The sequence below is a fragment of the Vespa mandarinia genome, chromosome 6, assembly GCF_050613455.1.
Source record: "Vespa mandarinia isolate Hongniang chromosome 6, ASM5061345v1, whole genome shotgun sequence".
Lineage (NCBI taxonomy): Eukaryota > Metazoa > Arthropoda > Insecta > Hymenoptera > Vespidae > Vespa > Vespa mandarinia.
The window spans coordinates 4,572,597-4,585,441 of NC_140815.1; the positions used below are offsets into that span (position 1 = coordinate 4,572,597).

A 12,845-nucleotide genomic window follows, 5' to 3' on the forward strand; every position below is an offset into this window, starting at 1 on the left:
AGGCTCGTCTATGACACGTAGGTAATTAATGTCTCTATCTATATTTTAGAAATGAAAAGAAATAAACGGTAAACTCACCCTTTGAATCTGTTGGACGAAAGTCGTGCGGCAAGACGCAGTGCACAAAGATGATGCAGGAAAGAAGACAGCGAAAATATCCACGAGGATTTATAGGGTGTCAGGCAGGACAGCATCGAACAGCGATACGACGGCACGGTCGGTGCCGTGAGTGGAACAGGCATCGAGATACATTGAGACAGGACACATCGACCATCGAACGAAAACTTATATAATTATGTATTACGGATTCTTAGAGAATCTCTAATAATTCTTTTTTTTTTTTTTCCTTTTTTTCTATTTTTTTCTTTTTTTTTCTTTTTTTCTTTTTTTTTTTTTTTTTTTTTTTTTACATCAAACGTCAAGCCCGATCCGAATTCTTTACGAATTTATAATAATCTTTCAACAAATGTAATAAACAACGATAATAAACAATGATCGGGTTTCTATTTATCACGTCGATCGAACGAAATCCCGTAGATCGCGAGAAAAAAAGGTGCGAATTGATTCATGCTAATAAACTAACAATCGCGATAAGGGCTGGGGTGTAACGCAAGATAACAGTGCAGAAACAGGATAAACAGAGTGCGAGTTTACGGTTCATACTTGCATAATTATCTGACTATATTCCATTTCGGAGATGGACGATACGATAGCACGATATAACGGTGATATCAAGTAGAGACGATGTTCGTGTCTTGCGAGCAATGTCATCGTTAACCATACTGCTCGTTTCCCGTACGATCGTATAGTCCTCGTATCCTAAGAGTTTTTCACTTAAGCTGCTCCTTACACGCTTCGATACGCGCGATAAAACGTAAAGATATATAGAGAAAAAAAAAAAAAGGAGGAAAGATTTTTTTCGATAAGAAAATAAATATATATGTATACATATATACATATATTTGTCTACACACACATTTGTGCGATAATAAAAATATATATTATTTAATTTTATATATACATATACATATATGTATATATTTAATGCACAAGACCGTGCCATGCAAATGCACAGTGCAAGATCGTATTCTCTTAGAAACGATATGAATTTAAGATTAAAGAGATCAGTAAATGAAACAGAAATGGAGCTGATATTCTAGCGTTGATCTAACGTGAACATACTCTGAATTTTTTAATACGTTCGACGCTTCAAATCCAGATCGAATTATTTTCATATATTTTAATGATCCATCGAGAAAATCAAATTTTATCTGTCTACTAGTATATTACCAATCGAAACATTCGAATCGAGATTATTCAACGTCGAACGATCGATCATATTTTTTCTTATTCGGTTTCCTCGTTTATACCTTGATTCCTGGGACCCTCGGGTGTAGTTCAATAAATAATATAAAAGATGCAGGAAAAGATAGAGATAAAGAGAGAGTGATAGAGAGATAGAGAGAGAGAGAGAGAGAGAGAGAGAGAGAGAGAGAGACAAAGAAAGAGAAAGAGAAAAAGAGAGAAAGAAAGAGAAAGAAAGAAAGAGAAAGAAAGAGAAAGAAAAAGAGAGAGAGAGAGAGAGAGAGAAAGAGAGAGAGAGAGAAAGAAAGATAAAAAGAAAAGGAAGAAGAATATACTCACGCTATCTTTTCACTTGGCGATCTCCACGGAACATCATCATCCATCTCGTCCTCAGATTCGTCTCCTTCATGATCCAAGGATTCTTGTCCTGGTAGATGTAAGGTTGAGCCCGTTAACATATCAGGCACAGGTAGAATACTCGGCCTTCTGCTTCCTAATGATTCGAATTCGATTAATTAAATTATTTCGACGTTCTATTTTAGATTCTCTTTACGATAGATACAATTCAATTAAAAATGTATCTTTTTAACCTTTTCGCTTCGTACACGATATCGTATCGAGTATCGTAATAATTTGTTCTGTACAGGAAAAATTTATTATTTCATAAGTATGTCGGAACGAAGAGGTTAATTAATCGACATTTATTTTTTTTTCATTACCTCTCCTTTGAGTGAGAATTTCTGGACTGAGTAGATTAGGATTAGGATCGAGAGAACGTGGTACATCAAGATGATTTCCCGTAATCGGTGTTTGCGGAGTAGAGCAAGTTTCTTTTAAGTGTTGTCTAGAATCTCCCAACCCTCCGGGATCGAGATAAGTAGCTATAACATGAGAAATCAACGATAGTGAGCTCGTCTCAATACATTCTACGAATCACTTCGTGATGTGCGATTATGTGATCATCAAAATACATATTTAATAAAGAGAGAAGTGATATAGATATATGTGTTGAGCCGTGATAATATAAATGACGAAGATCGAATATTTTAATAGAAAAATTCTATACGTTTAATTTATTTATATTTACGTGATGTTTCCAAACTTCATGATACGATTAAATATTTATCAATACGAATTAGACGAAGATCTTTGATGTCTAACGATAAATGTCATTAGAAAATAATCTATTCTTTTCTCTCTTCTTATTACGCGTTAACATATGACGAACTATTTCATTTCACTAATTTTCACATTTTTCACGCGTAAGCACATTGTGTCATTTATGTTCCGTTTTATTGTAAGTATAATAAAATGTATTGTATGTGTAAGAAGCAAGATGTATTAAAAATGCGAGATGTGCTGGAGATAATTAATATGGGTACGGGACTACTTGACACGGAAAGAAAAGCTTACGTCATAGTCGATCAAGAGAAAGTTACTGATTAAGATTTCGTTAAAGTTATACAAGTTGAAAAAAAAAAATTAAAAATAAGGGACACATGTTTTATCTTATCTATGATAATTATATTTTAATGAGAATAAATAATTTGTAAAGAAAATTTTTTGAATTATCTCATAAAATGTTGGAAATAAAATGATGGAAAGGAAATATCAGATAGAAAAGTTATTCAGTATTTTACGCTAATAAAATGATTATTTGATTTTGAAGTTCTTCGTTAATTGGCCTAAGTATCTATGAAAATGAGTTCAACTTTCCTTTCACTAAGACGGTTGAATAACTTTCTCGATCTCGGTGTTAATCGTTTCTTTCCGTGCAAAAGTATTACAGAAACATGCACCGAAACTGGCTACCCGGGCGAAGTCATGCGTCAAGCAAAAATTACAAAGCATAAAAGTAGCAGGGCATTCTGACGTAATTATGTGTAATTATACGTAGCCTAATCGTAGCTACAAACTTTGCCTTCTTCCAACGAAATACGAATTTTCCAAGTTTTTCGCTTCATCTTCTTTTCTTTCTTTTTCCTTTTTTTTATTTTTCTTTTTTTTTATTTTTTAATTTGCACGCTATTATCAGCCTCTTTCTCTATGAAAGAAGAAAGCGTTCGAAGATATGGGCAACGTGTGAGCGGAAGAGCATGCAGTAAACATAAAAGGAAGTGGAGACGCTCGACGGGGAGATATGAGATTATAGAGCACTTATGTTCTAATATTGGAAAGCCCAGTTCCACGATATATACCCTAAGGCTATCATTGAAAAATTGCGTTGCCGCACGATGAGAGAAAACGAGGTTATCGAACGAACTTTCACGATAATCAAGTACTAGTATTATAGTTCCAGCTTTACGAAATTCCGATTTTTAGATATTTTTGAAAATGATACAACATTAAAATTGTCTCTCCTTTATTTGATATTATTAATGCTCTTTAAATAGGCAAAAGTTATTATTAAAAGGAAAAAACATATTTATTAAAGATATACACATTTTATCTATTTATGATAAATATTATATACATATATTCTCCCTTTACGTATTCCAAATCCATTAGATTTTATTGAATTTTACCTAATTTTCCATGGACAAATTGTAAAAACGAAGAATAGTAAAAGGTGAAAGTACAAATAAATAAATAACAGTAGATACGTAATTAAAGAGGTAGAAGTAAAAATAAAGAAAAAGAAAGAGAGAAAAAGAGAAAGAGATATAGAGAGAGAGAGAGAGAGAGAGAGAGAGGCGCATGCAACACTCACGGTGGATATCGGATGCGAGTAGGTGGTGTTGGTGTGGTGTGGGCGTGCTAGGGAGGACCTGCAAAATAACCTGTGGCGGTAACGGGGCCCTGGGAGCATTTGCGGGCGTGGTACCGTTCGTGGTACGAGCCTGCTGTCCTCGGGGCCCCGTGCAGGTATCCTGCCTTGAGGATGTTTCGCTGAGAGCAACGTTACAACTGTTGGAAAATGGCCGGTGCTGTTCGGCAGCACCGTGGCTCATTGCAGTACCATTCCCAGCACTTCCTCCTCCTCCTCCTCCACCACCTCCACCTCCTGCTGAACCACCGGTTCCTGGCATACTGCAGCTCATCGAAATGGTCATCGTGGTTGTTGTAGTGGTAGTTGTCGTAGTTGCTATACACGAAGAAGTCACCGTCGTTGTAGTTGTATTCGTAGTTGCGTTAGTATTCGTTGTTGAGCCACTACCCATTGTACTACCAGAAGTCGCATCAGTTTTCGTCTCTACGACTACTTGAGCAGGTTCGGCACCACCACTCTGATGATTTGCCACAACGAACGCTGAGTTTTCTTCCTTTGTAATGCTCATGTAATAGCAAGTATCTGTCTTTTTCATTATGTGCCTAGGACCTGTCGATCAAGATATACGTTTTACTTTTTATTTTTCCTTCTCGAATAAAACGAATTTAAAGGGTATAAAAGAAAGGGAGACAGAGAGAGAGAGAGAGAGAGAGAGAGAGAGAGAGAGAGAGAGAAAGAGGGAGAGAGAAAGAGAAAGAGAGATATAAATCGTATTCAAAAGGTATCGTTCTCGAGGGAGGCGTCCTACCGGGATTGAGGAGAATGGTGTCTTCGTAAAATTCGGGAAGTTCGGCCGGTCTGACGGCCACCAACGCAACGCCGTATTTCCGGTGGCTGTGAAAGGATGCGTAGGTGAAGGACTTGCCCTCGTATTCCCCGAAGAACCGTGAATCTCCGAGGATTATATGGTAAATCTCGTTGCCGGAACATTTGCCGTATAGCCTGTGCCATTCCTCTTGCGACTGTTGCCCCTCTCTAAAATACGAGATGTGGGAGTTCGTCGTAAAAGGATAATCTTGATGAAAATTACTAGCGTGTACATTGCACATACATTCGTCACATTTTCATTATGTTCATTCGTAAGGAATAGGGATTAGTTCATAAAAAATGTTTTACTTTGTATAAATAAAAGAGAAAGAAAGAGAGAGAGAGAGAGAGAGAGAGAGAGAGAGAGAGAAAGAGAGAAAGAGAAAAAAAAGAACAACTTACTGTCCTCTCGAGGTATGTAATAAGAGCGTGACCAAGGTCGATGCCCCGGGACACGTACAATTATTCGCTAAAAGAGCATACTTGAACTCGTCCTCGCAAACAACGTGTTCCGCAAATTTCACGTGGAGCTTGTTCTCCGGACGGAAGATCTGAACGTACTGTGGAACGTTCGGGGCGAAATCCTTTACCGCCCACGACCTGTCCACGTCAAAGTAAAGTAAATTTAATTTTAATTGAATTAATTTTAATTTATGTAAAAATATTCATCAGCTCGTTGTTAAAAATGTATCAATAAGGTTTACGGAAGAAATGACTTAATTCGATCTATTTATGAATGTCGATATCTTTTCGATTTCAACATTTTAATCCGCGCGATGTCAATTAAAATTTTAGATATTGACAGAAATTTCAATAATAATTTTGGAGTAAACGTAAATACGAAATTACAAAAATTCTACGAATAAATTTAAATGTGAACGCTTATTGATCGTATAGCTGCGGATAATTCGATCGCAAACATCTATCCGTTTAACTACAGCTATCACGAACGAAAATGACGAAGCTACGAATATCAATCGATATGGCACTGCGGTAAAGACCGACCTTAGTATCGTGTGCTCGTCGGCAGCCGTTTTATCAGCGTAATTTCGCGCAGCAAGGACGAAACAAGCTTCCGCCTCGTTCATCCTAGCTCTTGCTAGGTCACCGTCTTTCAGACAGGATCCCTGAATATAAATCACTCTTTGCGCCCAGATTGGCACCTGCAGGATCATTCTCATCGTCGTGTCGAGTTCCATCGGAGATAGGAGAACGACGTAATAATTCTAAATATGTTTAGAATCGATTTTAGCAGAGGATCGGTCGATCGTCTGCTTGAGAATTCGAGTTTTACATGTTAAGTGATTTTTAAGATCGATCGATCGTTGGATCGATGGATAAACTAAAATGAGTTCGTGTCTCGAGGACAAAGTTTTAGAACTTCAACGAACATAATTTGAGTATACATAGCATGCCAGACCTGCAATAAGGGATGAGCGTAGAATTCATTTAAGAAATCCATGATGGTGTCAGCATGTAGCGTTGTACTGCAAACGACTACATGTTTTTCGCTTTGCGCCCTGTGAGACGAATAAGAGCCACCCAACTTTTGTCGTTCCATCCAGGTAAAAGCCAGCTGTTCGAACTGTGAAGATAGATAAAAGAAACATGCCATATATAAAACTCGGTTTTCTACGTGTTTTGCAAAACAATCCCTAGAAATGTCAATACGAATAGAAAATCTTATGGAAATCGTATTATTTTTCTTTTCCTTTTGTTTCTTTTTCTTCTTTTTCTCTTATGAGTTCTTTATATTTGTAACGCCCAAGCGAAAAGAAAGTTCGCGCTTTTTGAGTGATTTTAAATAAATATTTGATTATTGGGAGATACTATCGATCGGAGACAAGTCACGAGCGAGAATTCGACCGAATGAAATCACGAGAGTAGAAATGCATTCGCACGCAAGTATGACCAGCGTGGATGAGAATCGTAATTTCTCTCGTGTATGTAGGTGACAAGCAATTTGACAGTTGAATAGGACAATATCATAGCTATCATTGTCGTCGTTATCGACAATCGACAGTTCCTCGGTTCGAGCGCTTTGCCATCCGTCAACCTTCGTAGACGATTGTGAAATAGTACCACTCTAACCCGAGCCGCCATTTTTAAACAGTTCAATGTCGCTCTCTATTTAATCGGACAGCTCGTATACTACTCTCGAAAATTCGAGAGTCGACGTTACGTGGCCGATACTTTACACTGGATCATACCATCTCTAATTGAGTTAGCACGCGTATTTTGATCATCGACGGATGTCGAGGTTAAATTTTTCTCTCTCGTTTTTATCTGCGAAATTGATTCGTCATCGTCGATATATTTGACATTTTCTAATCAAATATAAAAATGCTGAATCTATTCTCAGATATATAGATACGCGATTGTCCTTATATGCATTTTTAATTACAATGCACAAAACACATGCGATAAGTCTTACGTGCCCCATCGGAAAGATATCCTTTTAAAAATTAGATCATATAATTTTAAATAATATTCTTCATGACTTATATGTACAGATATGTATATATATATATATATATATATATATATATATATATATATATATATATACAAAAATATAATTATCCTAAATGCTCGAAATAGGTTTTATTCCCGTATCGATTATCGTACGATTAATAATTGAAAGGAAGAATGAGTTGTACGTACCTGTGTTGGTAATACTATGAGAGCGACGCAAATCATGATAACCATATAAAGCTGTGAGGGCCAAATATCGGGCACGAAGTCTCCGTAACCTACCGTAGAAAATGTTACGACGACGAAATACGTGCTCTGAAACAGATTTAAGTGCCTGTGCCCTGCCCTTTGAAAATGTTGGATCCCGCATACGCTGAAACCGAAAAGAAATGATAAAGAAAAACTAGTATCTCTTCCATTTAAATTAATTATCGAGTAAAAAGATAGCTTGCTATTGTTGTCGTTACTGCTTATTGTATCAGTTCTTATACATTTATAGCCAATATTACTTTATAATATTAACGAATGGTCCATTACTATGGTAAATTTTTATTTTACCATCTGATATCAAGAATAATCGATTGGTTTCCTTTGTTCCGTAGAAAAAATGTCGAAGAGATACTATAATGACGACTACAAATATTTGATAAATTCTGTAGAAAAGGATGGACCATGAAGGGCTGCAGAAAAAGGTTCTAGACCAAGAGTACTTACTGGCCGTAGTAAAGACTGGCATTTATAAACGACTGATATCCATTATGCATACGGCCTCCTTTTTATATCTATATCAGCATGGATATTTCTCTATTTTTTTTTTTTCCTTTTTCTCTCCTTTTTTCACTCCCTTTATATCCCTCTCCTTTCCTAACAGAAGCTATTCACTCGTTCAGCAAACCAGACGACTATTGCGGCATGTTATAACGAGACTCGCATTAATGAAACGTAACATTAAATAAAGGATTTACATAGCGAGCCAAAGGATACCAAGAGAATTTGTTCTGAATTCATTCTATTAGATAACATTTAAGCTGTAAAATTTTTTTTGTATATCCTATATTTTGAAATTTTTATTTGTAAAACTTTAATAGGATATTCTTCGATTCTATTATTTAAATTGATTAAATGAAATGAATAAAAAATCTTATCGGATTTGTTCAATTTATTTTGATATTATCCGTTGTATATGATCTCGTTGATAGTGTTAACTCAAATCGAAGATATTAAATCACAATAAGTTGTGTGGAAATAAAATATCGATTAATAAAATGGAGAATAATAATTGGTTATCGAGCGTAATTATAAAATCGTAAGAGTGTTCAAACTATTATATTTAATTGTTATAAAACATTCCGCTGCATCGTGCTACTGTGATCCCAGAAAAATGATTTAAAAGTCGACCGAACACGTCATAATAGCGTGTTAAAAAAGTTATCGCATGTGATTTTAACGTATTAAGCGCCATAGACATGATCGAATCAAAGTGTCGGTTTTAATATCGAAACGTGTAGAAATTGTAATAATGATGTTCAAAAGATTCCGAGGGAATTTTTTTTTCGTAAACGAAATTGGTAATTATTAATTGTTACCCAAGATCGTGATTTATTTGCTTTATGTGAGCTGAGAGTTGTGAAAATCAAATACAGCTTAATGAAATTATCCTTTGAGAGAATATCTACCCTTTGTCGATGTAATTAATTTGTTTCTTGGTGCATTTGAGTAAGACAACGAGATGTTTCTATCGGCTTTATAATCAAAAGTTCTCAAACATTCAAAACGTTCGAGCAAACGTTTGACGTTTACGAACGTCAAACAATTGAAAAGAAAACAATGGGAGGATAAGCAAGCAATAATTTAAGGATTGCTTATAAAATACTATTTCTTAGTAATATAAAAAAGAAAGTAAGAAAATAGAAGCGAGGTCTTTTAATACATAGAGAAAGTTAGTCCGAGGTAGGTTGTCGTCGTTACTGACGTTGCCATTTGAAGAATTGCTTTAGAATTCGTCAGTAGGAAAAGAAAAAAAAAAAACCCTCTAAGAGAAGTTCTTTCGAATGAGAAAGGAAAGGTTGAGTGTAGTTATAACAAATTGCATTAGGTTCGTAGAACGATTTCGTAAGAAATCATTTCGAATAAGACGTCTACATGTTTTCTTCGTGACTTTTGATGGACAAAGAGTACGTCGTACTTTCTCTCTCTCTATCTCTCTCTCTCTCTCTCTCTCTCTCTCTCTTTCTCTATCTCTTTAAGGTCGTAAGGAAGAAGTACGATCTTAGGAGATCGATGTTAGTAACGCACCGATTACAAGGGCAAAACGATACGACTTTGTACGTCGCATCAGAATTACACCATACATAATAAATCCGACGCGATCGATGGTGACACCAATCCATCTGCAGAAGCCGCCACGATTATTTATTAATGTATGTCCCACATTACGATCCGAGTCGATCAACCGACTTTATTTCTTACTTTTCTCATCCCCACTCTGTTTCAGTCCCCTCCTATCACTCTCCCACTGCTTCTTTCTCTCTCTCTCTCTCTTTCTCTCTCTCTCTCTCTCTCTCTCTCTCTCGTCCTTTTCTTCTGTCTTTTTCATAACGAAGACTTGCAAACGTAAGATTGCACTTGCATGATGTAACTCTCAAATGTACTTACTGATATTGAAAGATGTGATCGATTACAGGATGTCGTCACGTGTCTAACCACTCTTAATTTGTAATACTTTTTTTTTCTACTACTTTTTTAACGAGACGAATATTAAGATGAAACTAATGCTATCGAATTTTCCCTCTACATTTTCTATTTATTCTGAAATTCGATATTTTACTCGTTTCTTTCTCTTCTTCCTCCCTTCCTCCCCCCCTCTCTCTCTCTCTCTTTCTCTTTCTCTTTGTTCTTCAAAATATAATTCACAATTGTTGTCAAGTCTCAGTCTGGTTTTTCATTAAAGTTACGAAGTACTTATTTGTAAAGGAAAGAAAATTTAAATGTCTCACAAAAAATTCACCGTCTATTTCTTTGTGACTATTTTCTTTGTGAGGGAGTAAGAGAGAGAGAGAGAGACAGAGAGAGAGAGAGAGAGAGAGAGAGAGAGAGAGAGAGAGAGAGAGAAACTGAACTAATCACTTAAAAGCGAGAACAAGCTACAAATACAAATGTATGATTATTTTAGTAAGATATTAAAGGAGAGAGGAGATCCGAGGAGATCCACGCTCGCGATGAATTCGTATGCACGAACTTCCGGCACGCTCGCTAGAAAACTTTTCTCATTATTCGAATAAAGCAATAAGTCGTGTATGAAACAAACATAACGCGTTGCGTAAACTTAAATAACGAGCGGTAACGTCGAGCCAGTGAATTTGATCGAAACATCCAATACTATAAATTCACTCTAATCATGTTAACGTCTGGAGCCAGGTTGCCACTTTTTCTCGTAGAAACTCAATTATAATTCTAAGAACGTTCGCCAATTAGAGTTAACGAAGTTATGAGACGAAGTAGTCAAAAAATTTGCACAATCCAAGATTGAACGTATGAGTTGTAATTATACAACGTCAAATTATTTTCTTATTTTTTTGTTTATCATTTTTTTTTTTTTTACCTCGCTTTCTTAGAATTCCTTCAGGTTTATGGATAAGTTTATGTTAACGGATAAAAAAATCGTCGGTGCTCGATGTATAGATTGTCTACATTCAGAAAAGGGGTGCGGCATCGTTGACACGAGAGTCGACGAAGAAAATTAGCATGCCACGTAGAAAGTGCTGAATAATGTCCACAAACAAATTAACGAGTTGGCGTTTCAAACACGCCCAAAGTGTTACCATATGAAGTTAAAAAGTCACCCTTGGTAATTAAGGGTTTCGCGGTCAAAGAAATGAATTTTTCGATTAGCAAATATTAATGAATCGTTTATCGTAGAAGGTTAACGCCCTTGTTCTATTATCATTGATGTATGAATAGAAAGATTTCGAGCGAATTTTCTCGTTTTTCTTCTGGAAGGAAAATAAAAGGAAAAAAGAAGGAAAAAAACAATTGAGAAAATTTTGATAAATTTAACTTATGAGTCATGATTAATACTTTAGCCGGATCTACGATAAATTTATGTTTTTCCGCTTTTTTGGAATAATTTTCATTTTATTTGAAGATACCTTTAGACAATTTTAATCAGATTTTCGAGTGGTTAAGCAAAAGATCGGTCGATACTTTGTTAGTTCTCTCAACGATCGATTCCAGAATATACGAAGGACATTGACATGATTTCTGATAAAATAGAAATTATTTGTTCAGGTATATAAGCTTACAAACTATAAATGGTATTCGATGAACGATAAAAAGAAAGGTAGAGTACCATTTTATTTTGCAGACCATTTTATGTTAAGAAATTATCCACAATATATTTGCTAAATCGATTGTATATTTTATGTTTATTCATTCCAAAAGAATTTTTGAATTTTGAAGTGCTCTTTACAAATCAAAGTTTTCTTGCAGCGAATCTTGCTATATTAATACATTGAAAATCTACTACGTCACTGTATTAACAAAACCTTAGAACATTAACTACACTACGAAGTTTCGAACATCTTGGTTTATTGATTCTCTCCATCACAAAGTTTCTTCAATAATTATTCAAGATTGCATACAATTTACTATAGAATTCTCGTCAAAATAATATTAATCGTTTATGTTCGTACTTCGTAATGCTAGGAATATTAATTGGTTATTCATTAAAACAGAATTATTATATAGACAAACGATAGAGAATTATAAAGAAATAAATTGAAAGACTCACCTAGTAAAGACAAGGCACAGTAACGTTGCACTAAGGATCATCAACTGTTGACTCAAAGCCGACTGAGATTTTTGCATAGCTCTGTGCAAATCATTCTGAAAGTACAAAGACTATTATTCATAAACCATTTAATTAGTAGAAAAAAAGTTCTCACAGATATGAAGATACTCACAAACATATTCTCCAATGAATGTTTGGCCAACCAACAGTTTAAGAATACCGGGATGAAAAGATTTCGCATAGGCGGATATAGCAACTGAAACCATGTTTTAAATAAATGAAAATTCTTTGAGCTTAACTTAGTTTATTCTATAAAACGATTATAAAAATGACACACGTGTTTATTCTCTCGTAATATAATCTCACGTTATTTAATGAAAATAAGCACAAAGTAAGCGAAGTCTCTTTATTACAAAAGAAAGGTCATTTGAATTTTCGATCATTCAAATTTGTATATTGACAACTATTAATAGATCTTTCTATTTCTTACTTAAAATAAACGAAATAAAATTTACATAATTATAATAAAAATTTTAATGATTTCATTATAGATACGTCCTTATTACGAAAGAAAAGAAAAAATTCAATTTTAAAAGTTATTAACAAAATCGATTTTATTATACCGATATTGTTGTTATATTTAAATAAATAAAGAATAAATTTCTCTTGAAAATGATATTTATTTCAAGTTTCTATGAC

The 12,845-nt window shown here is 34.9% G+C and overlaps 1 protein-coding gene across 2 annotated transcripts in view; it reads right to left on the reverse strand.

Moving 5' to 3' along the window:
• SLO2 (slowpoke 2) overlaps nucleotides 1–12,845 on the reverse strand; it is a 91,639-nt gene that overhangs the window by 8,492 nt on the left and 70,302 nt on the right. For both annotated transcript variants that reach the window (XM_035864903.2, XM_085658001.1), the window contains exons 7-16: nucleotides 12,319–12,402; nucleotides 12,147–12,241; nucleotides 7,547–7,730; nucleotides 6,303–6,467; nucleotides 5,888–6,108; nucleotides 5,285–5,482; nucleotides 4,824–5,050; nucleotides 4,016–4,624; nucleotides 2,025–2,186; nucleotides 1,645–1,798 (exon numbers count right to left, since the gene is read on the reverse strand). In XM_035864903.2, the coding sequence (XP_035720796.1) occupies nucleotides 1,645–1,798; nucleotides 2,025–2,186; nucleotides 4,016–4,624; nucleotides 4,824–5,050; nucleotides 5,285–5,482; nucleotides 5,888–6,108; nucleotides 6,303–6,467; nucleotides 7,547–7,730; nucleotides 12,147–12,241; nucleotides 12,319–12,402 (2,099 nt within the window). The remainder of the gene's footprint in view (nucleotides 1–1,644; nucleotides 1,799–2,024; nucleotides 2,187–4,015; nucleotides 4,625–4,823; nucleotides 5,051–5,284; nucleotides 5,483–5,887; nucleotides 6,109–6,302; nucleotides 6,468–7,546; nucleotides 7,731–12,146; nucleotides 12,242–12,318; nucleotides 12,403–12,845) is intronic.